The sequence below is a fragment of the Ambystoma mexicanum genome, chromosome 2p (assembly GCF_040938575.1).
Source record: "Ambystoma mexicanum isolate Mex_15411 chromosome 2p, UKY_AmexF1_1, whole genome shotgun sequence".
Lineage (NCBI taxonomy): Eukaryota > Metazoa > Chordata > Amphibia > Caudata > Ambystomatidae > Ambystoma > Ambystoma mexicanum.
Genome location: NC_090923.1, coordinates 574660919 through 574686244, shown reverse-complemented (window position 1 = coordinate 574686244; position 25326 = coordinate 574660919). Strand labels below are relative to the sequence as shown.

General features: G+C 48.1%; 1 protein-coding gene across 5 annotated transcripts in view; it reads right to left on the bottom strand.

Annotated features, from left to right (window-relative positions):
* The window catches only part of MAPKAPK3 (MAPK activated protein kinase 3), a 514657-nt gene that overhangs the window by 130643 nt on the left and 358688 nt on the right, over positions 1-25326 (bottom strand). For all 5 annotated transcript variants that reach the window (XM_069644064.1, XM_069644065.1, XM_069644066.1 and 2 more), the window contains 4 exons: positions 17164-17303; positions 15723-15787; positions 15304-15383; positions 14360-14486 (listed from right to left, as the gene is read on the bottom strand). In XM_069644064.1, coding sequence (XP_069500165.1) covers positions 14360-14486; positions 15304-15383; positions 15723-15787; positions 17164-17303 — 412 coding nt within the window. The remainder of the gene's footprint in view (positions 1-14359; positions 14487-15303; positions 15384-15722; positions 15788-17163; positions 17304-25326) is intronic.

Here is a 25326-nt window from a genome sequence, read left to right as displayed (position 1 = left end):
CAGAATCTACTCAAATGACAATATTGAGGGGCCCACTGGTGAAGTGTGGGCCTCCGCCGCTCAAGCACTGTATCAAGATATAGTCAGAAGGGGAATGGGAGGATGGCCAAAAAAAACTCTTCTTGAAGTGATGCTAACAGCATGTTTCATGCCACAACGGTGCAAGGCACAAACAATGGCCTCGCCTGCAGTGCATGGTCCTGACTCAATCTTGTGCATGTCACTTAAATACTGAAGGACGAAAAGCTAGTGGCTCATGCAATGGGCGAGCAAACGATGGATGGTCATCATAAGTATGGAAGCCGCTCTGCCTTCCCTGAAGACACACTGAGAATGAATGTACCTATATACGGCAGTGGTTAGCAAGTGCTTGTATGCACGAGTGCAGCTCATGAAAACATGTGCGCCGAGAGACAGACAATGCAGTAATGGATTGTAATAACAGGTCCTTTATAACGCGCTTAATACCCAGAGGTTTTTAAGTGCGGACCCGGGGTTCGAACCTGTGCTGCTCCGCATCATCTGGCTTTCAAGACGAGCACGTTGCCCCGGAGCTATCCTCCAGAGACAAGTATACTGGAAGGCTCCCCATTGGTCTATACATTACGTACTTACACAGTGGCGCTGTCACTTGGAATACAACAACCCCAGATAAGAGGGAGTCTTCAGTGCACCTTGCAGAAGCTATACAAAGCTGACGAGGCACACAGCCGAGAGAGAGCACGCCACTGGCGGTCAGAGGAGCAGCACTGGGGCAGCCATAAATGGGCATATCACTCATGCCACTCCACCACCAAAGCCCTCCAGGTGGACCATGGAGTACGGCCATCCAATGGAAATACCGGTTCAGACTGTCTGCTGAATCCTGTGCCCTGGTGAGGGACCAGTGGGAGATTTTCTCACAGCCAGCAATCCACACGGAATCCTTCGGGGCCTCCCTTCCTTCAGGTCACAGGGAACCGGATGGGTAGTCTTTGCATGGCTCCAATGCAGACCCCTTAGCAAGGGGGGCTTGAGGAAGACTTCCAGCATCTCAATTTTCACGTTTTCAAATGGGAACCACTCCACTTTGTAGCAGCCAAGCATTTCAGCGCCATTCAGCGAATCCGCAGTAGGCTGCCAAAGGACTCTTTTCATGCTGGCCAATGATATATTCATATTTTAGCACAGTTAGGGAGACCCTTCTCCCAAGAAACCATATTGATCACTGGCAGACCACGCCCCTCTCCTCCCCTCTAGCTCTTTGACACCATACAATACTAACAAGTCTACTTTCCTACCCCAATTCTTGGCTGCATCCATATCCTCTACAACCCCACATTCTCCCTCACCCTTTGCTTATCTTAAGCAATCCTGCACCTGCTTGTAGGTTAGCCATCATAACATTGCAAACACCCCCATACCAATTCTATCGAATGCTGGAATTTAGAAAAAAAGAAGGTAGCAATAAAGACTAGAAAAAAGAACTAAAATGGAGTCCGTAATCTTTCTGCCTGCTAAGTCAATAGCGCCCGTCAATAAATCACAACTCCTAACGTCAGAACATGTGTATATTAAGTGGGTGAATTAGGATATGAAACGACTATCGGGTGATAAAGAGACTTGTTAAACGGGTTATATCCACTTAGGATAGGACCATTTGTGAGGCAATAGGTAGAGGCTGTTGGACACAGGGGGCATGGCCTGTTCTACATTAAGTAACATGGAGGGTGGAGTTCCATTTGGTGGAAGTCTCTTGAAAACACCTTGTATTGCCGACAGTCATTGGTGCATGATGGATACATGTTCACTATGCCAAGCAAATACCTGCATAACCATAGGGATTTTTGGGATCACTACTGAATATATGCTCCGTCCTTAGAGTATGCGGTGTTGTTCAAAGTTACTACTGCCTGAATGGACCTGGGTGCTTCGGGTGAAATGAGCACATCTACCAACACGTATTGGCATAACACGTCAATATGTTATTGCCAATGGAAGCATGGAGGGAACAAAGCGAGAAAGAAAGGACCATTCTGGACATTGTTGCTCCAGCTGGTTTCCTGGGAAAAGCTGATTTGTTTCTGTATCATCTCTTCTGCGGACATCCAGCATTTCGAAGTATTAGCGTCCCATAATGCACCTCTACAGGCCGGCAGGTGTCATAGAGAGTGTATAGGTGTGTGAAGCAGTGCACAAGACACAATATTGGTGCCCACGGCTAAATAGTGCACCATGCAAACTAGTGAATCCAGTATTTTCTTAAATCATCTGAAATATCCATTCAAAGTCGGACCAGAACAATGGTCCGGTCACTGGGGCTACAAAAGTAGCTAACAAAATAAGATGTAGGTCGGGCAAGGAGCAGACTAAATAGAAAAGCCTGGAAAGAAAAGACTGTGGGTCGCAATGACAATGAAAGTGCAGGAAGCCACTGGAAATCCTGGGATCATTCCAGAGGAATACATGACTTTACTTGAAAAGCATCCCTACTGAATAGGCAATTAATACCCAGGACAGACTTCATTTCTGAATATAGGGCAATAACACTCTAAACCGGGGAGTCTTCAAACGCACCATTAAGTATGAAAGCCAGTAAGATTCTGTCGCTCCATAAAGTAGGCATGTGCTTAGGATAGCTGTATTTGACCTGCAGCCAAAAGTTTAAATCTTGGCCGGCCCAGCAGTCCTTAATTCTTTCAAGGTCAACAGTTTGAACATTATTCATTTGAGTAAGACCACCAATTATTTACAGGACCTACCACAAGAAGAATGTGGCATTCAGTTCTATATATCAAACTCAATGGAAGTGAAGACTCCTCCTCTGCAGGAAGCATGATGAATGCGATTGATCTACACAACAGCCAAGTCTTGACACAACGTGTTCAGTGTTAATGCCAGCGTCTGGATGCTGCTGGTGAAAACAAAAGGCAGTGGCATTCCATTTCACGACAATCGAAGGGGGGTAAAAGGCTGATGTTCGGAAAACAGGGTAGGGAGGACTAAATGGAGTAAAGAGGAGAATCCCTGATAAACAAGTGAATCCTACCGCAGGTGTTACTATTTTTTTACATAGAATCTGAGACAGTGCAACTATCCCTACCAGGTCAGAAGCCTAAAACCGATATTGTACCTGCAAGTTTCAGGTCCGAGTTTTATCAGAGGATCGGAGCAGACAATTATTACTCATCCAGCTGTTCATGGAGAAAGGCATTCTTATATGGGCACAGTTTATAATCCAGTATCTCCCTCCACATGGAGGAGTAGCTGGGCATCACCGGCATAGGAGTAAAACTGGAGCCATAAGGTTTAGACCCCGATTTAAAGGGGAGAGGTGATCCCCTATGTAACCCTACCTATCATAGCAGTAGGCTCAAGAGAAAGGGGGCTAAGTACAGTGACAGAGCAATCCTCTTAACAGGACTACACCCAATCAAAGGCAGAGGAATTTACCCCCCCCCCACTCTATCAGTGCCTGTAGCAATAACTTGTGGTCAACCCTGATGAAGGCTGCAGACAAATCCAAGTGCATGAGAGCCACCAGACAGCCATTGTCAACCACAATGCTATTGTCATCTACTATGGAGATCAGCACATAATTGTTTACTCTTGACGGGTGGAACCCTACATGTTGAAGCAAAAAGAAGTTAGTTGCCTCAATACATTTCCAAATCATCTGAACAGGCAGCAAAGCTTCAAATGTGAGGTATTAAGAAGGATTTCTGAACTCTGACCTGGAGGGGCAGAGGTTCAGAAGGCCAGCCTAGTTTCTTGGAACAGGGTAACCTCTGGACAAGCCAGACTAATCAGGGTAGCTATGGCGCCAGTCAAGACTAAGTCTCAACCGGGGTGAGGGTGACTGAAAGACCTCAATGAGCACACAAAGTAAGGACACTTATGAAGTAAACCAACACATCACAATCAAAACTATATATACAAGACCGATGGGGTCTAAGGAGTTAAAAGCACGAAAGATGTAGGCCACCAAGATGGGGAGGAAAACAGGCAGTGCAGGTAATCTTTAGACCTAGTTCCACATCGAGAATACACCTACTTAAGAGGCAGTCCAAGCCCTACAAAAAGAGGAGCCTATGCTCAATAGTACATCCACGCGCTTGTGCCAATGGACAAAATAGGGTCTCTTCAAGTGTCTCTAGCAGCTCAGGAAGGTGGGTAAGGTGATGAAGAACAAGTTCCCACTATTCAAACAGGACCTCCACTGGAGGGCAGAGGCAGTTGGAGAGTTCGGGAAGGAGTCGCTATTTCATAATAGCTGTGGAAAGGAAAGGGGCCCTCGGGGGCCACTTCGTGCGTAAAAATAGGCTCCTGCGCTAGGGGCCACCGGTTGGGGTAAGGACTTCTCACCGGTCCCCAACTTAGGCAGACCCAGACTTTGCCAGTACAGTCCACTTCGCTGGCAGTTTCGAATGAGACAATCAGGACGTCTCGACACTGTAGTTCCCGAGATGCAGTGAGGATTCCCAAACGGGACAGTGGCAATTTCTCCGCTAAGGGTAGAGGAATCGGCCCAGTTCCACTGCAGCAGTGTTCAGGGGCAAGGGGGTCACCAATGCAGCAAATGTGCACAGGTCGTTGCCACAGCAGGGCAACTTAGCAACTGCGTTTACTCCGGTCCGGGTACACTCGTCTCACTTCAGACCTGGGAACGCCAAGTGTACGAAATTCGGTGTGAGGGTGCCGTGGACACAGACAGAGCTAGCAATATGCCAAGTTTCGAGGGCCTCCTCAAAACAGCGGCGGTGACAGAGAAAACGTCCCGTGTAAACTGGTCGGCCCACTGGTTGGCCCAGGGACACCTCCGAAGAGGCTTACTTGCAGGGTTTGATGAAGGTGGCGAGAATAGTTGTTCCCACTATTCCAAGAGGTTGAAGCGTCTTCGCAGACCTTCTAGGACAATCAAATGCAGAGGGGTCCCACAGGACGACAGCGGGCTCAGGGTGCCAAACCTTCCAGCGGGTCACCAGCGGTTCCTCGACTCGGCTTCTTGTTGCAGGATAATTGGCTCCTTATCTTTTGTTCGTGTGAACTCAGGAGACCGACATGGTAGTGGTGTTTCCAGCCTCCTCTTCCTTCGCGACAAAACAGAGAGGGCCCAATGGGAGATCTGCTCACAAACACTCACTCCATACGTCGACCAATCACGGACCACATTGGTCCCAGGCATTGAAGCCACTCTAGACTCTCTGGCACCCAGGATGTGTATTGGGAACAGACATCCCAGACCACATCCTGGAAGCGCACACAAACCAGGCATGCAGAAGCCTGCAAAAGCATTGGGTTTTGCGGGAAAGTGCATGACGAAATAAGGACTAACCCGGGTCGGCTCGACCTGGGGAAGGTGAAAGGGCAAGATGGCCAAAGGACAGGACAAAGAACCTCGTGGCATGGCCATTTTGGAGCCAGGCCACCTATTCGTGCCACATGCGGTTAACATGGCAAGAAAGGGTTAAATATATATATGTAAACGAAAGCTGCCACCAGTCCCATCCATGACACATCTGCACAGTTCATAAAAAGCCCAGCAAGAGTTTCTAGGACCTTTGGAAGGACTAGAGACCCAAGTGTACTGTAAGGGAAGTTACATTGTACACCTGTTACATGTTGCACAAAAGTTGCAACATGAGGAAAGGACTAAGGGAAACAAAGTCTCCCAGTACTGAATGTCTTAAGGGCATGTCAGTTTCCCCATAAAAAGTGAGCGAAAGCCCAGGAGTGCAGTTGAGGGCTGTGCTTCTCTGGCAAAGTTTAGTTCAGGGTGTAAAACAGCAGCAAAACGTTTGGGGGTTGACACATGGAGGGAAAATTACATTTGAATATGAAATCTTTCCTAACATGAGGTTATAGAGCAGTAGAGAAATAGTTCTCAGATTAACCGGTTCAGAGGGGTAAAGAGTAGGCTACTTCAATAGTGGAATAGTTCTAGCCAACTTCAAAGCAGGACATCACTGGATAGCAGAGGCACTGACCATGTTGGTAGTCATGAGAAGGAGGAGAAGAACAAGATACTTTCTTACCTGGTAACGTTCTTTTGGTGGGATGTTCCGACGACGTATTCCATATCTATGACAGGCAATCACCACAGATGTGCTGCTTCTGAAAATTTTTGGCGTCCGCTTCCTGCGTCGATGAGATCGATACGCTGTCCTCGAGGGCCTCCGTCGAGCCAACGTCACCGGATGTTATAAGTAGGACGCACAACGCCCGTAGCCTCAGTTGTAGTTTTTTCCCAGAACGTGTGGCACCAATCTTCTGCCAGTATGACCCCAGAGAGCCTTGCGGAAACGTAATCTGCAATCGCATAAGAAATTCTGTTGCGGGGTAGGCTGGGAGGGTACAATATGGAATACGTCGTCGGAACACCCCATCGGAAGAACGTTACCAGGTAAGAAAGTAACTTGTTCTTCGAGGGGATTGGTTCCTCCGACGTATTCCATTTCTATGACAGACTCCCACAGCAGTACCAACGTATGGAGGAGGGAAAAGAATTTAGAAATTTAGAATGCCCAATTAAATTGCAGAATAAAGGACCGCCTTGCCAAAGGCCAGATCCTGACCATGGATAGAGTCTAGGGAGTAGTGTCTTACGAAATATGGACTGAAGCCCATGTGGCTGCTTCACAAATGTTAGGAATGGGAACACCCCTCTGCAGAGCAGTAGAGGCAGCCACACCCCTAGTAGAATGGGCTCGTAAGCCTACCGGAGGGTCCTTACCCACCAAGCAGTAACATTGAGAATTTGCCAAGATAATCCATCTAGACAAAGTCTGCTTAGTAACAGCTTCTCCCAAATGCCTTCCAGCGTATCCTATAAAGAGCTGATCGTCCATTCTGACCCGGGACATGCGTGAAATGTAGAAACTTAAAGCTCTCCTAGGATCCGACCTATGGAGCCTCTCCTCTTCTTTACCAGGATGCGGAGGAGGAAAGAACGCCGGATGAATGACCTTCTGGCTTAAATGAAATTCCGACACAACTTTCGGAAGAAAGGAAGGACGACCCCTAAGTACAACCCTGTCCTTCTGAAACACCGTGAAGGGTGGCTTAACAGAAGTGCCTGCAACTCACTCACTCTGCAAGCGGAAAGTACCCGCAACTAAAAATACAGTTTTAAGGGTTAACAGTCTTAAAGGACAAGAATGTAAGGGCTCAAATTGAGCACCCATTAGGAATATTAGAACCAGGTTCAGATCCCAACCGGGCACCTGGAAAGGTGACGGTGGAAACACATTAGTGAGCCCATTCAGAAACTGAGAAATTAAAGGAATCTTAAAATAAGAACACTCCTCAGACGAGCGCTTAAATATGGACAGCGCCTCCAGGTAACCATTAATGGTACCCACTTGCAGGATCTTGTGGGCTAAGGAAAGCAAAAAAGACAGAACCACAGGAATGTCACATGAAAAAGGATCCACATTCTGAACCCTGCACCAGTTGCAGAACTTTTTCCAACGGCAACGGTACAGGTACTTTGTTGCAGGCCGTCTGGCCGAAAGCAACACCTCCATCACGTCTTCAGGGAGGTCTCAATCCTTATACCTCAACCTTTCAGAAGCCAAGCGTGAAGGTTGAGGGATCTGACTTCTGGATGGAGAACCTGACCCCCGCTCCCGTGAGAGCAGATCATCTCGGTAGGGAAGACGGCGTGGAGGGCAGATGGACAAGTCGAGAAGGTCTGGGTACCACGTTCTCCGGGCCCATGCCGGGGAAATGAGGATCATCCGGGAACCAAACCTCCGTAACCTCCGCAGCACTTGCGGAATGACGGGGACTGGAGGAAACGCGTACAGCAGTGGGAAGGACCACTCCACCACGAACGCGTCCCCTATGGCTCCTCTTGGAGGAAATTCCTGCGAGCAGAACCTTTCACACTTCCGGTTGACACTGGTGGCGAAGAGATCCACTTGTGGGGTCCCCCAAAGGGCAAAGATCTCCAGGAGAATCTCCTGAGCCAGCTCCCACTCGTGAGAGATTGTGCTCTGCCTGCTCAGAGCACCCGCCGTCTCGTTTTTGTCTCCGGCCAGATGAACTGCCGAGATCGAAATTTCCTGCTGGATGGGCCAGGACAAGAGCTGCATCGCCTGTCTGCACAGAGGAAGTGACCCTGCCCCCGCCCTTTTTGTTGAGGTAGTGCATGCCCACAGTGTTGTCCATCAGAATCAGGACATTCTTCCCTCTCACAGTCAGCAGAAAAGCCTTCAGGGCAAGCCTGACGGCCCTCAGCTCCAACAGTTTGACATGGTGTCTGGACTCCGACGGAGACCAACGACTGCTGACTGTCAACTCGTTGGCATGAGCTCTCCAACCCGTGAGGGATGCGTCTGTCACGATCGTCACCTCCGGCCAGGGTAGCCAAAACGGAGTCCCCTTCATCAGATTACCTTCGACGGCCCACCACAGAAGGTCCTAGGCGACCGAGGGCGGCACCTGAACGGGATCCGACATCCTGCTGGAGGACTGTGACCACTGCATCTTGAGAGCCCACTGCAGAGATCTCATCCGCAGCCGTGCCTCTGGCACCAGAAGAATGCAGGATGCCATGAGGCCGAGCAACCTCAAGAACTCAAACGCCGGGAGACTCTGGGCAAGTTGAAACTTGTGCACCATCTGCAGAATGTGATGAGCCCTCAGCTCGGGAGGGAAACACTGCCCCAGGGATGTGTCGAGCACTGCTCTGATGTACTGGAGCCGCTGTGTTGGCATCAAGTGGGACTTCAAGTTGAGGGAGAAGCCCAGCCTGTGAAGGGAGTAGCAGGTGACTGACAAGATGATCCAGGACTTGCTCGGGAGAGCGCGCCCTGATCAACCAATCGTCCAGGTAGGGGTAGAAGTGAGTCCCCCCTTTCCTGAGATACGCTGCCACCACCACCATGAGCTTGGTGAAGTCCCTCGGCGGAGGTCAATTTGAACGGCCGGACCCGAAACTGAAAGTGCGAGTCACCAACCACGAACCTCAGGTACTTCTTGTGCTTGGGATGAATCGGCACATGAAAACAAGCGTCCTTGTGGTCGAGAGACACCAACCAGTCCTGAAGTTGAAGGGCCTGGGGGACTTGAGAGAGAGTAACCATCTTGAAATTGTCCTTCCTGAGGAGGTTGTTCAAATCACGCAAGTCCATGATGAGTCTCAATCCCCCGTCGTTTTTCGACATAAAAGGGGAATAGCCTCCCTTGTTCCTCTCTGCTACAGGCACCTTTCTCCAGCAGGGATTTGATTTCCTGCGCAGGGAGCAGATCTGGACTCTTCAAAGAGAGATTCCCTGGCGGATTGTCGTGAGGCCTCTGCCGGTAAGGAAGACAGTAGCCGTGGGCTATGATCTCCAGAACCCACACATCTGAAGTAATGGCACGCCATTCTACAAGATGCTTAGCCAGCCTTCCCCCAACCTGCGAACCATGGGACATGGCCTCATGACTGATCTGAAGCGGCTGCGGCAGTGCCTGAGGGCAAAGAGGCAACTGCCCGAGTGGCCTTGGCACCTCGAGTACCTTGTTTTCCACCTCTGGTACTCCTACGTTGGCCCCTTTGACTTGCAGCTCCACTCGATCTACCAAAGGAAGAGTAGTATTGAAAGGAACCACCCCCCTCCATTTCTGTCCCATAGGACGAAAAGGCAGAGGTTGGCAAACTGCAGCGCTCAACGACTTTGCTGCAGCTTTGGAGGTCTGCAACCTCTCAAGGCTCTCGTCAGCCTTGCTGCCAAAAAGATGGTCACCATCAAAGGGCATGTTAAGAAGCCGGGCTTGTACATCCAGAGCAAACCCTGACTTCCGCAACCACGCAAATTTGCGCATCGCGGTGCTCGCCGCCATGGACCAGCTGACACAGTCTGCCACGTCCAGACCCGACTGAACGGATTCACACATGGCATCCTTGCCATCCTGTACAAGGGCAAGAAAGCCATCCCATTCCGCCCCTTCGGGAATATTTTCAGCCGCCAATGAAACACAATTCCACAGAGCGTGAGTGAAACATGCTAAGGCACACACAGAGTTGGCTGCTTTCAAAGCCATACCCCCTGAAGAAAAGACTTTCTTCGCCCAACCGTCAAAACGTTTGTCGTCCCTGTCAGGAGGGATGGTATGGTATGACGCCTGTTTTGCTGGGGCTATAGCCGCCTGCACCACCAAACTCGCCAGAGTAGGGTGCATGGACAAGTAGCCGGGGTCACCACTGGCTGGGCGGTACTTTTTCGGCAACAATTTACCCACTGCCGTGAGACTCTCCGGAGCAGTCCAAGCTGCCGCCACCCTTCCTTGCAAGGCCATATGGAATAGCAGTACCGGGTCAGTTGGTGGACCTTGGTCCAAGATATCTGTCAGGTCAGCCTGCAGAAAATCTACTGGTGGCACAGACCACCCCAAGTACTCTGTCACCCTCGACATCAGCTGCCTGCATGAAGAGTCAGCATGCGTACCAGGCTCAGGCCTGCTAAACTCAACCTCCAGGGAGGTATCAAGACCACTGGCGTCGGGCAAAGACTGACGCAAGTCTTCAATCTAGCTATGACCAGACAATATTTCGTCAGGAACCTCATCCGGAACCAAACCTTCCTCAGACCCTTCCTCCACCTCAGAAATATAATCCAGAGGCTGGAATAAATTCCTTGAGGAGGGCACAGAAAAAGGCTCAAAGAGAGGTCTCACCGGATTCTTCAGGGCCTTCCTCGGGGTTTCCACCGATGCATGGGGGAACTCCGATAAAGCATCCTCGAAAGGCATCGAGGGCGTTGACAGAATCAGCGTCGAAGTCGAGCATGGTGCCGATGGCTTCGACACAGGCCTCGAGGGAGGAGCCCCGAGCGTGTCCATCGAGGGCCTCGGCGCCGATGGCGTCAATTACTTCCTCGTAGGCGGAGCCTCTCGAGAGAGTCCCTCGACGGACATGGCGCTGATGGCATCGACGTCTTCTTCGAAGACTTCACAAGCTCCGACGGTCTCGAGGGCGTCGAGGATCGGTACCTGGAGCGGGCATGGCTAGAGGGAACCACCTTGTCCGATCGGGACCTCGAAGGTTCCCGATGATCGCGCCGACACCTGAGCCCGAAGGCGTGCGAGCTGCGGCCCTAGCACGTTCCCTGCCAGCTTCTTTCGCAGGCCCGGACGAAACGGAGGCCAGCGACTGAAATATCGCCATCTACGTACGAAAAGCATCCCATTCCACAGGAGAAGAGTGCTTGTTGGGACAAGCAACCCGCCGACGGGCGGAGTCCTCGGACGAGGACGGCGAAGGCGACCGGTGACGGCGCTTCCGTGAGTGCCTCGAAGAGGCAGAGGAATGGGGGAACCACTCCGGGACCGAGACCCCCTGGACTTACGCCGACGACGTGGAGAGTCGCCCCTCGAATCGTCGGTCGAAAGCCCAGCGGATTTCGACTTTCGGGGCTTGCAAACCCTACCGACAGAAATCTTCTTCCTCTCCCGCAAGGCCTTCGATGTTAACGACTGGCAATCGTCACAATCATCTGTGGCGTGGTCCTCACCGAGGCACCACAGGCAGGCATTGTGCGGGTCCGTCACAGACATCTTGGAACCACAGTCCCAACACTTCTTGAAACCCGGCCGCGGGGTCGAAGACGAAGACATGATATCTTCACAAATGAACAAGTTCGAAGAACCGAAAGAATATAACTCAGAAGAACCAAGGCGCTCCGAGATCTCCGAAGCGAACACGTTCGTGTAAAAAACAGAACTGAGGCTACGGGCGTCTTGCGTCCTACTTATAACATCCGGTAACGTCATCGACGCAGGACGCAGACGCCGAAAATTTTCCAAAGCAGCACAGCTGTGGTGATTACCTGTCATAGATATGGAATACGTCGGAGGAACCAATCCCCTCGAAATAGGAGATCCTTGGTCACATTAACTGGGCACTGGTTAAAAGGAAAGCCACTTTTGGTAAGGAGAAGCAGTGAGTCCACTGATACAGAGGACTAGGGATAGGAGCAGATGAAACAGACAAGAGGTAAAGGAAAGGGCAAACAGAGGTCAGAGGAGATGGTGAGTGAGCGACCAGGATAGACGTTTGAATCTTTAGAACCTTATTGTCAAAAGAATTAGAGAGCGATGGACACGAGACAGATCTTGGATATGTAAAAATGATTTTTTTTATTTAAGGAAATGCACCTCAAAGCTGCATGGGCACCTTAAAAGTCTCTGGGCCTCATTATAAGTTTGCCGGTCCAGTAACTACGGTGACGGTAAGCTTGCCGGTAAAGTAGTTACCGAACCGGCAAACTACGAGCAGTCCATGTCGGATGCATCGACACCATTCAGAATGGTGCCTGTGCATCCGGCCTCCCCATTCCCATTGAGCCCTGTGGGGCTCAATGGGAATGGGGAGCACTTTTTTCCAGCGGCCGGGAATGGGCAATTACCGGGTCCGGGGGGGGCTGTAATTACCTGGTAATTGCCCATTCCCGGGCGCCGGAAAATAAATGATACCGGCACGGCTACTGTAATGTACCTGCAAATCAGGGAAGTCTTCACTGTCTGTAAGCTCGGTGCCATATAGGAAGAGCCCAAACAGATTTGAAGAATGTTGTACTCTGCAAATCCCCAACTAAATAAATACAAATTGTATTATTCAACATTCATTTTTCATTTTATTGTTTAAAGAGTGGGCCTAGTTCAAGAGCAGTGGAGTGCTGTGCAGAATGTGGGTAGCCGGCAAATGGGCTGGCATCTTTCAATAGTAGCAGAGTACTGTGAGGTCTGTGCGTCCATTGTAATTAGTTCTTGGTCAGGTGTTGTTGAAACAGCCATGGTGTACCTTTAATGAAAGGACTCAACCTCACCTGTAGAAGGGTATACTGGCTGAAGGATTCCCTTAAGTATTACACCAATGACCAAAAGCACGACCAGAGAAGGCAACAAAGCAAGGGTATCAGGCAATTGTTGATCTGAAATGCACCTTTGACGCAGTCCCTAGGTCCAGATTGTGGGAAATCTTGCACAAGCTAGGCACCCCACCTGCATCTGCTTAGAGCCATTATGGCTCTTTATGAAAACAAAGTCAGATGTAATTTGCCTAGTGATCTTACTACAGCCATTAGCATTAGCAAGGGGGTGAGACGAGGCTTTGTCCTCGCCCGGTCTCTTTTCTGCATTTTGTATAAATCTACTGGTGACTGAACTAGTGGCGTTCTTCTCGGATGCGCCTAAATTGGGGAGCGATAGGATACCAGGACTTCTATTTGCAGATGATGCAATTTTACAATCACTTACTCCAGCGGGATTAAGAAATCAAGTAGAAGCCTTCCATGAAGGTTACATCAAGACCGACTCGCCCTACATTTTAGTGAAACCAAATCTATCGTCCTTTCTCTCCCTGTGACAAGAAAGAGACTTAATCTACATATTACAATTGATGCCAAAGCGATAGAACAAGTAGATAGCGTTGACTACCTAGGCATTCGTTTTATGAGCAATGGATGCTGGTCAGGTCAACTCGAGAAGTACTTCCTTACTTTGGAAAGGCACAGCAACGCTGGGTCAACACTTTTCACAAACAGGGCAAAGGTGCACTTCTTTCACCAGCTTTGGAAATACATAATATTCAGGCAAGGGCAGCTACGACCATCGGCGCTGATCTATGGGGCTATATCAGATCCATTAGATTGGGAGTAACCGAGAACACGTTTCTCAAAAATGTAGGATGCATGTACCCCCTGCCACCCAAAAGAACACCGAATGCTATATTACATCTAGAAATCAACCAGCAGAACATCGTGGGCAAGATGGCTTTCAGCCCCTTCAGCTATTGAGTCTGTGTCTGGGCTTCCCCCAAATTGGGCACAGATAGAAAAGTGCTAGACTACATATCGTCTCAGAACGTCACACATCTGCCCATAGGAGAGAAAACACTGCACATTTTTATATTTTTTTGTTCACTATATAATATTTTAGAGCTTCTCATCTCAAATAAATTGTATTCAAATTTTCTATACGTTGCTTTTCTGGTGCTCTTTTCTTGTGTAGATATACAGACAGCACTTTTCGTAATCTATGCTGTCTACAAGTATATACACAGAGCTTGAATAAGGAGACAAAAATGTCATGACGCTCCAGAACCCCTGACACAGTTATAAATGATCTAAGGAACATATCGCTTGCCTTGATTTTATCCTACGGGCAGTTTGGCGCAGGAATTGTCTTGAGCCATTAGGCAATTTTAGTATAGGCATATGTAGGTTTGCCCTGATCTTAATACTCCATGCACAAGTCTTCATTGTCTAATGTATGTTCACTGGTGTGTCTGTGTGTCACCTTCATGGATTTACATTTGAAATAAGGTATATATGATGATGCTATCAGGGATCACACACATAGCAGCAAAGATAACACCGATCGAAGAACTCACCCACATAATAGGGCGTGTAGCAGGGGGTTTGTAGGGTGTTCTGCATGGTGGTCTCCTTCGCAAAGCCAAAGTCGGTGATCTTGAGCTCGGCCTTGCTTTCCCGGGATGTGTACAGCAGGTTCTCTGGCTGAGAAAGGAACACACTTGAGCTACACAATCATTTGCACTCTAGAACTGAGGTACTGAAACACATTCTGCATGTAGTGCCTTTGCAATGGAAGGAGCCACATACTTTTGAAATTCATGTCTCAAAGGGATGTGTGAATCATGCACACATCGGGGCACAGGAAACCTCCTTGTGCACAGAGACAGAAGGCAACGCAAGGGCAGGAAGTGGTTTCTACAGGCTCACCAGAACATGAAAACAGGACAGGACATAGAAGTAATTTATCGAGGTATGCTGGAAGGTAAAAAAAGCAAAAATGCTGAAAAGTAACTGCGAGTGTTAGTCATCAGGAGAACGCCTGGCTTTCATCCCGCAGATGCGAACTGAAAGTGACCCTTCAAGCGTCTACAGATGGCTCATGTCTACTCATTCCAAAGTGTCTATACTTAACCATTGTGTACTGCCTAAGCTTCGTTTGGAAGCACAGGGCTGCTTTAGGGGCGTCATCACAGAAAGCCCGCTGCTGTCTGTACTGTGAATAACATCTCATGGACGCTTTGACTCTGCAGGAAATGCGTTTAAGGCATTTGAGATTTTTTAATATCAGTGAATGCAGACGTTGCTATACAGGCCATTATATAGTCATCAAACTTCTTTTGCAAACTTCAGTAAACGTTGGCTTGAAAGTGCTCCACTTACCGTGCAGAGCAGAAGAGGGAGTTTCGAAAGATCAGCTACTCTGGCTCTCCAGTGAGCTCCTTCTCATCACCATAAGGAACCAATAGGATGGCAGATCACCTGGACCTTTAACTCCAAAAGCTGGGCACCCTCCACTTACCTTTACATCTCGGTGGGCGATGTCCATTGCATGGAGGTGCTGAATGGCTGAGCCAATGTCTCTCATGATTTCTGACGCCTCTGAAATACAATATCCAGACTCCCATTAATGCCAACACTGCAAACTTGCAATATGCATATCCAGCCATTAAAATACCCCCTCCCCCAGCACATTTCCCCCATTCTTCCCTGCTGTAGGAATACACTACAGCCGCCTTGCCACGCTTCCTCTGAACACACCCCCCCACCTCTATGTTAACTCCCAGAAATCTCTCATTTCCAGGATTAACCTCCTTGTCCTCAAGGAGACATGGACCAGACACCTTCCCTTCCAACCCATGACATTGCTGTCTCCCCCAGAACAATCACATCCTCCTCCGAGATGCCAACCACAAACTTTGTCTGCATGTCACACCGTACCTCTCTCTGTGAAGGCAGCATCTCCGCGGTGCTGGATTCGTGTGAATAGTTCCCCACCTTGCATGCTAGAACAAAAAAGAAAATCACTAGTGGGGGTGGCGTTGTACCAACCAGGTGTTACCAGGGGGCATCCAGAGAAGCACATGCATTAAAGCCTTAAAGTGTTGAAGCACGGAAGAGCAGCAGATGACTGAATCCATAACTGGATGGAATGAATCCCAGAGTAGAGGGGCGGGATTTGGAAAACGCAAGAGGAATCGCAGTGCGCACAAGACCCGTGAAGGGACCAGGGAGAAAGGGACTGGACTGCCAGCAGAGCGAGTGGAGCCACAACATCCAAAGCAATGAGAGATGAAGGACACTGAGGGGGCAAGAGCAACGGGAGGGTGGGCAGTGCGCCAGCAGTGTCGGGAGATGCAGGGACACCTATGAGGTCGTGGCACATTCAAGAAAGCAACGGTTGGTGGAGTGGTGCAGAGCGGCAGAGGGGGCTTAAATGGCAGCTTATGACAACAGGGTCTGTGAGGTGAACCGTGGGACTCACAGCCTACATGCAGAGAGACGAGCTATAGCACATATATTGTGGTTTCGGCGTGTTGCTCACAACAAAGGTTTGTGTCCAACAGATCGGATTCATGAGATGGCATGAGCAGTGTATGTGGTGGTTGAGACAGGCTTCTTTTCAAATGGCTGTATAAACCATAACTGGAGCCTTCTTCAGGTTTTGTTGTTGTTCATTGAAACCATTTGATTATATATCTATATATATATATATAAATATATGTATTTGTACAGAATGCGGACACTCTGGTGTACACCTTTAGGTTACTGGTCTCGTCAGAGTTGCTGACATTACCTAAGCAGCCGCTGGCTTGGATGGGAGAGGTCTGCGTGTGATGGAGCTAAACTTGTGGGAGACCACGCTATGCGCTCCGAGTGGCCAGAGATCCGTTTGTCTGAGGCATGGATAAATAAACCCTGGCCAATCAGGTCGCCCTGCTGAATGGAAACCGAGAATGGGGCATCTATTAGAATAAAACATTGCTGCGGTTACTGATAGGGCAACTGCATCCCTGTGTAGGTTTAATGGGTTAATATTGCTGCAAAAATATAGCGCCATTCTTGTATGGTGATATTTTTGCGGGATAACACATGGGACCGTTTTGGATTTGAGGGATTCGCCTTAAATGTCATCATTCAAACGGGGCTGATTTTGTGCACTGTAGTCAGAAGAAGGTAGCGGGATAGTGTGCAAGAACATTAAAGTGCAGGTGCAAAGGAGTACCTGGAAGAACACAGCTCAAGAAAGGATGCATGATGCTGCAGCTGGTAAATGTAAACTGTGCCACAAGCAGTGTTCCCTACTGGGGGTGGTAGCACAGTATATGATGTTTATTCTGCCCTCTTTGCGCCCAGCCAACGCATAATGAAGGACTCGTACCATTCCATGACAATGAGGAGGCATCTCTTTCCACGATGGATGTTTTCATAGATGTCCAGGATCCGGACGATGTGAGGACCCCCAGAAGCCCGCCAGTGATAATCCACCTCGCGTCGCGCTTTGGTACAATCACAGAGGATCTGCCGAGAGGGAAAATGAGTGGAGTCAGCTGCAGAAGAACATAGGTGGTGAAATGGTGATTCAAAGACAATACTGGTTTAGTTTCTGCATGCAAAGAGTTAATGTTCTGGAATTATTTCCCAGCCACACCATAGCAGCCCAGGTAACATGCCGACAGAAAAGGAGGTAAACAAAGTCTATCAAGGAACGATAGAGAAATTCAGATAACATGGGTCTAGGCAAACCCTACATGTGCCTATAATCCAAGTTCTTCAGTTTAGCATAAGTCCCCCTAATTGGGAAGGGCATGCCCAGGTGCTGGTCCTGAGCTGGCTGTGCAATGGAGACCCATTGCCAGTTAACCTATGATGCCAAACGAGACCAAGCATCTCTGGAGTTGCTTGTGGTATCCTGCAGAAGGGATGTAAGTTCGGATATCTGACCATTTTGGAGTGAAACTAAGGCCCTCATTATAAGTTTGCCGGACCGGCAAACTACAAGTCTGCCGCTAAGGGCAGTGAACGACAGGCACCTTCAAATACTGGCAGACTTTTCACTTTCGCGGTGACACCATTATCAACTGTGTCAGTGTTTCAGTGTTCCCATTGAGTCGTATCGTCAGGGCTCAAGTCGAGGGTACACGCGGGGGGACGGAGTCCACCCACTTTATTCAGAGGGTGGACTCAGTCCCCACAGCTAAAATGAGAAACATTAAAAGTCCTCTTTGAATTGATGAATTAAATACGACCTCGGGGATCAAACCACAGTTGGCAGAGTTGTAGGCCAGAGACTTCACCAGTGCACTAAATAACCTGATGAAAAATATCAAACTAAAGGTGAAATATCCTATTTTGGTACTGCAAATCCCAGGGAAAACATTTGTATTGGTTCTTCGAGTTTAAAACTTGCACACCTTTTAAAATTTTCAAAAACACTATTAGAAGAAAATATCCTTTCTTGGTTTTGTGTGTGTGTGTTGATTTTTTGAAAGGCAAATGCCATTCGTCCAATTTGGGTGGTTATGCAAAGCCAATTTAATGAAATGGGCATATTTCACCTTGATATGCTAATTTCTGACAATGTCACATCCCATTGCGTTTGTTGACGAGTCCCCCCACTTTCATTTTTAGGACTTGACCCCTGCCTATCGTACTCCACCGGAATGGGAACTTATCGTTCCTCTGCCGCCCGTAATATCCTGATATTACGAGTATTTCGGGCGGTGGAAACTAAGCCGAGGTTGCAGGTAGGCCGCCGGTAGCACTGGCGGCCTACCGGTAACCTCATAATGAGGGCATATGCCTGAATTACATGGTTCTGTGTGATAATTCTGTATTTTGAAGGCTACGTATAAAAAGAATTGGGGCACGTTTTGTGTGGCCTTACAATGCGGAATTAGCCTTTTTCCAGGGGCAGGGTGCATCCGGCATCACCCCCAGGGCCTGCGGAAAGCTGAACAACCACCCAACCTTCTACCAATCTGCATGATTTCTTAAAAATCTGGGGGTGTCAACCCTCTTCTTTGCTCCCCCGTCACCTCACTACCCCATCCAAAACTTTCCCCCTCAACTTCCCACTACACTGACACACAAAAACACGTAAACACAAACACTTCGCCACCACTCCCCCAAACATTCCCTCTCCCCTACACAGTCACACGAACATACAAACCGACACAAAAACACACACACACTAAACACAACAGTACACTACCTGGGATGCCCGCGACTTCCCTTCTCTAGCACAGCCACGCCCGTCAGACACTGCATGCACTCGTGTGCATCCAGGCTGCTTTAGAAAGACTGCTCTGAGCGGACTCAGAGCAGTATTTCTAAAGCAACCTTTTATTTTCGATTAAGTAAAAAAAGAGGTTTTCACTTTTTATACCATTTATTCTTCCACGTGATAATTCTGCTTTTTGAAGGCAGCACATATCCTTCTGCAATGGCATGACAAGCTGAAAAACACTGGTTTGCAGGGTTTCCCCACACAATTCCAGTGGTTGGATGTTTGTTTGTTTTATTATTTATAATGCGCGTCAGACCCAGGGGTAACAGGGCAAAGCAGTTACAAGGATATGCGAAGCTTAGTTACAGGAACTGAGGTGGTATATAGATACCTATTTACAAAAACGTTACTTACAGAAAAGGTATATACAAGTGTTTACAAATAGGTGCAAAGAAAGGTATATACACAGGTTTACAGATAATGTAGAAAAGGCATGAAGTTAACAAGTATTGCAGGCAATGTGTGACGGGATATGGTTACCCCGAAGGGATAGCCAATAATGAGACTCTAGGAGGATGCATTGTATAGAAAGCATAGAATGTTGTTGTTAACGTTAATAGGATGTCCCTGCTAGTTGCTGTACAGGATTCGGTATCATAGCATTTAGTGGTCATTGGATTTCAGCCACAGGATGATGTTAGTTCTAAAGATCTGATAAGATTGGTCTATTCTTAGTGTAGGAGGCAAAGAATTCCATAATTTGGCCATGTTCACGGGGAAACTGTTGCCTCCAATCGTGGAAAGTTTGAATCTCGATATGGACATGTGGTCCCTGTTCGCTGATCTGAAAGGTCTCAGGGATGTCTGTTTATGAAATCTCTCAGCAAGGTATATTGGGGCAGCATTATTAAGAGATTCATGAGTGAATTTGGCCCTGTTCACGGGGAAACTGTTGCCTCCAATCGTGGAAAGTTTGAATCTCGATATGGACATTTGGTCCCTGTTCGCTGATCTGAAAGGTCTCAGGGATGTCTGTTTATGAAATCTCTCAGCAAGGTATATTGGGGCAGCATTATTAAGAGATTCATGAGTGAGCGACAGGGTTTTTAGGAGGATTTTGTCATTGGTCCTAAGCCAGTTGCTCCGACGACTAATCTCTGAAATGTGAGCTCTTCTGGGAATGCCTAATGCCGCTCTGAGGGCATTATTTTGTAGGGTTTGGATTCTTTTGACGGTAGATTTGGTAGAACCTAAGTAGAGGGCGTTGCAGTAGTCCAGGCGGGACAGGATAAGGGCTCTGGCCAGGGTGGTGCAACTGCTGTTAGAGAGAAATGGCTTACCAGTTCTGATAAGTTTACAGGTGTAAACTGTGGTGGTCGCTAATGAGTTAACCTCTTTGGCAAAGGAGAGAATTGAGTCAAGAGAAAAACCTAGTTTTTTTACCTCTTGTTCTACCTTAATGCATTTGCCGTCAATTATGAATGAAGACTAGTCGGGTCCTAGTTTTTTTAGGTTAGTGGGTGTGCCCAGAATGATGATTTCTGTTTTATCATCATTCAGGCATAGACCATGTGTGGCCATCCATGCCTGAATGATGATAAACGCTCTATTCACCAAGGCCAAATCCTTGTCATAATCTCCTGAAAGTGGGAGGAGAATCTGGGTATCGTCTGCACAGTTAGTGTAGGCGATACCGAGATGATCCAGATCATCGAAAAGGGGCTTGGTGAAAATGTTGTACAATGTGGGCGAGACACAAGATCCCTGAAGCACGCCGCAGGTGATGGGTATGGGGTCAGCTGCTGCCAAGGGCGAGAAGACCCTCATTGTTCAGCCGCTAAGAAAGGATCTGATCCAGGTAATGGCATCCTTGAAGAAATGTACTGCTGTGTCGAGATGGTTGCATAGGATTGTATGGTCAACCAGGTCGAACGCCGGCGAGAGGTCTAGGAGGAGGAGCAGAGCTGATTTACCATTTTCCATAAACTCATCAACTTGAGTCTTAAGATCGATGAGGGCCATCTCCGTTCCATGTTGTGGACGGAAGCCTGATTGTCTGGGACCTAATAGCTGGTGTACTTCCAGATATTTTTGTATTTGCGTATAGGCTACCTTGTCCAGAATTTTTGGGAGAAAGGGCACTGTTGTAATGGGCCTATAGTTAGTGGGAGTGGATGGATCTAAGGTTGGTTTTTTTTAGGAGCAGGAGTACCCAAGATTGTATGATGTTAGTAGGGATGATACCGGTAGCAAAGGACCCATTGATAAGCTTAGTTATAAATGGTGACAGATCTTGAGCTGCATCCTTGATAAGCTGTGCAGGGCAGAGATCACCCTGATAGTTGGAGGGTTTGAGGGACAGAATAATTCTTTCCACCTCAAGAATAGATACTTTGGAGAAGTTGAATTGGGAAGGTTGGAGTTCGTTAGTGTCAGTGGGGGTGGAGGTCTGCTGGTAGAGAGCATGAATGAGAGTAAGTAGTGGTAAGTCTAGGCTAGCGGTGAGATGGAAAGGACATTGGCATCGCAGTTATAACCTGCCACCCAATCAAGTATTCAACCTTTATTATGGGTGGATGTTTTGATTCTCTGGGTGAATCCAAGTTCTGACAGAGTATTTGTTAATGCTGAGGCAGGCTGGTCTGAAGGGTCATTGAAGCCCATATTAAAGTCACCAAGTAGAAGTACTTGTGTTGAGCTTTTAAGATTGCTAGATAAAATGCTGTTAATATCCTCCTCAAATGTCCCTGTTGGGCCCAGTGGGCGATATATCAGATGGATATTGAGGGTTTGGACATTAGTCAGAGGTACTTTAAGTGATAATACTTCACAAGACTGAGTGTCGATCGGGGTGGCTAGTCTCATAGAGAGGCTGCATTTGCAGATAATGGCAATGCCTCCACCTCTGGACCCATGTCTGTCTTTTCTCAGGATAGTGTAGCCATCAGGGACTGCTAGCATAAGCATAGGGCCTGCTGCAATGTGAAGCCATGTCTCGGTGATGGCGAGGAAGTCTAGGTTATCACTCAAGATTAGGTCAGCAATTTTCGTGGCGTGTGCTACTAAGGATCTGGAGTTTATTAAGGCTCCTTTAAACGGAAGGCACATAGCAATTGTGATTGTTTGGTGGGGAGCTAGATGTCCTTTAGGTTTGCCATTCTGGGCAGTATGATTATTAGTCCTAGGGCGGCGAATGTGCGATAAGTTAGTGCTTACAATAGTTGGGATTGGCAAGGTTTTAGGAGTCCTTTTTCCAGTGGTAGTAGGAAGTGAGCTGATGGGAGGCTCAAATATTTTTGCTAGCCTAGCTCGGAGACGAGTGTTCCTTGCCTTGGTAGTGCAGGGGTTACTCGGTATTGGGTATTTAGGGTCATTCATATCTAGAAGATCTTTGGTAGTATTATTATTGGCCAAACGGGTGGACGTCATGGTGGATAGGTTCCCAAAGGTTGGTAAATGCGGTTTAATGAGGTAGAGTATGAGACTCTATATAAGACATGCAAATTAGACAGTCTGGCTGGCACCTGAGATGAGCATGCTCGTAATTGGTAAAGGTGTCACTTTCTAGGGAGCAGGAGTCTAAGGGCCAATGGAGAGCTATTACAGGTGGTGTTGTAGCAGCATGGAGCAATTCTTAGGTAGTGGCAGCAGCACTTGAACATCATGCAGCATTTAGGATAATAACAGCATGGAGCATCATTGTGAGTGAGGGCACTCACATGGTGTGGCCTCTGGCGCAGGGCAGCAGCCGCATGCAGTGCTTGAGATAGGGACACAGGGACATAGGCCAGCGTTCAATATAGGATGCATTTCCAAAGTCATGACTCTCAAGACTGTTCTATCCAGAGTCAATTACTTGGAAAGCTAATTACATTAGTTAGACCTGGAGAGTCACAGAGAAGACCGTGACATGTGGGAACAGTGACTGCAACAATGCTGGATCCATCAGACCTATTGGGTTTCCACTGTCCGCAGCCCATGTCTGAATCCATCTGTCCCATGGTCTTCATGATGTCTGCACTGATGTCTGCATCCATTGAAATGGTGGTTGTCATTATGCCTCTCCCTGGGCATCTGACATAATCTTCGCATGCAAGTGCGTCTTCTTACCCTGTTCTAACAAGCATCGGCTTGTGTTATTTTAGAAGAAATTTAGCAACTCTTGGGGGTGTCGAACTCCAGGCTTCGACAGCCAGAAACATGACGGGTTTTCAGGATATACCTCAATGATATTTCTAAGATGAATTTACATACAATTATTGAATATTATGCAACCGGGATAGCCTGAAAACCCAAGAGGTTTGCGGACGGGACCTAGATACCAGAACAACATGCTCATCTCAGCACAAGGTTCCATCAAGGGCTGCCTTGCTTTCTCTACAGCCACTCAAAGTAATCTACCCCCCTCTGCGCAGTCTGAAACTCATCGGAGATGCACGATCTTTTAATAAGCTTTTTCTATGAATTAAAACAATAAGACATCCAATTATGCACATTCAGACACTGATCACTTTGACACGCATGTAATTTGCATGTTACATCCATCATCCATTTAATGATGTCCTTTTAATTGGAACACACAAAATAATTTGCCGAGACCTGTGTGCCAGCAAGTTTAGAGAACGGCACTGCGAGGCACAGTCCATGTACACTTGCCACAGCCTCTCATGGCAGCCATCCTGTACACTTTTTGAAGTGGATAAATGTCAATAAATGGGTATGAATGTTTTACTTTTTAAAATGATTTTTAAAAAATCGCTGAGCAGAGCAACGTACACTTAACAGGTTTCTCGATTATTTTCATCACAGGTGACATCGACGTAAGAGCAGTATCGCACCTCCCAAGACACTTCAAATTACCCACTAGTCATGGTTCTAAGTTTAAAATGTTGACTGAAAAAGATTGTTGAAATTAAAAGTTCGCTTTCACACCGCACGCCATTGCACAAAATAATCTAAGTAGTGTTGAAAAGTAGCTGGTGTCTCGGGGCTGTAGGTTCGGGAAATGGGGACATTGAGCGCCTCTTGCCCAATCCAGGCAAGTTCCTCTTTCTGCCAAGACCTGCGGCTCAGCTACATCACATACTCGGAGGGTGGGGGGGGGGGCCCATTGAGCCTCTATTCACCACAAATATTTCAATCCCTGCAACTGCGCAGCTCCTGGTTGTTATATTTGCTTGGTTTATGCATTCACTCTTCCTTTTGCCTTGGGCTAAACAGGTCAGCTCAGAGTTGTTCAACTGCGGGCCTCCAGGGTCAGAATCCTGACAGGTTTTCAGGATATCCCTCAACATTCATGAGGAAAAATGTGCATACATTTAGAATCATTGGGCCTCATTACACGGTAGGCGGTAGGGGTTTACCGGTACCGGTAAGGGAACCGGTACCGGTAAACCCCTACCGCCTTACTACGAGTTCCCTTTGCGGGACCCGACTTTAACGGCTGGTTTTACCAGCCGTTAAAGCAGGGTGCCGCAAAGGGACCTCGGAGCGAATTACGGTACCGCAATTTGCGGTACAGTAATTAGCACCTTCCCCATTCCATTATGCCCTATGGGGGCAAGAATGGGAATGGGGAAGAGCCTTGGTGAATGGGGAATTACCGCCCCCACTCACCTTGGAGTAGGGCGGTAATTCCGCCATCCACCAAGGCGGACATGGTAAAATACCGGCAGCAACCATGGAGCTAATAGCGCCCTGGTTACCGCCTACCGTGTAATGAGGCCCATTGTATACAAATTTATCTCAGGAACATTAATGAGGGGCCTCCTGAAAACCCAGCATGGATCCAGCCCTTGAGGCCTGGAGTAGGCCAACCCTGGTGGCTAAACTGTTTCTTTAGAGTGCAAGAAGATACCAGGGTCGTGCAGCGCCCAGGAAGGCAGCCAGAAATTGCCAAGGATTGGCTTCAGACATCAGAGGAAGGCACAACCTTGATTCCCATCCTCGGCGAGGCGGACCACCTGCGTGTGAGCACCGCTTCATGAGTTACACCTATCCCCCACGGAAAGGCTTGATGTAGGGGTTCAAGTTGATTTTCTACCATGATCATCATTTGGGAGTAGCAAGGTGCAGCTACCATCATTGACACACCTCTTGCTGCCAGTCACTGCCACTGGCCTTCGAGGCAGTGCCAACGTCAACCGGTCCCATGCATTAACAACTTCGGCAAAGTGTTGCTTTAGGGCACAGTGCCACATGAATGCATGTGCAGGGCGGGCCAGCGCATTACTATAAAATCAAAAAAGAAGTTTCTTTATTCATCCACACACAGCCCCTTTGGTTTCATTTGTGTATGTACTGCATGCATGCATG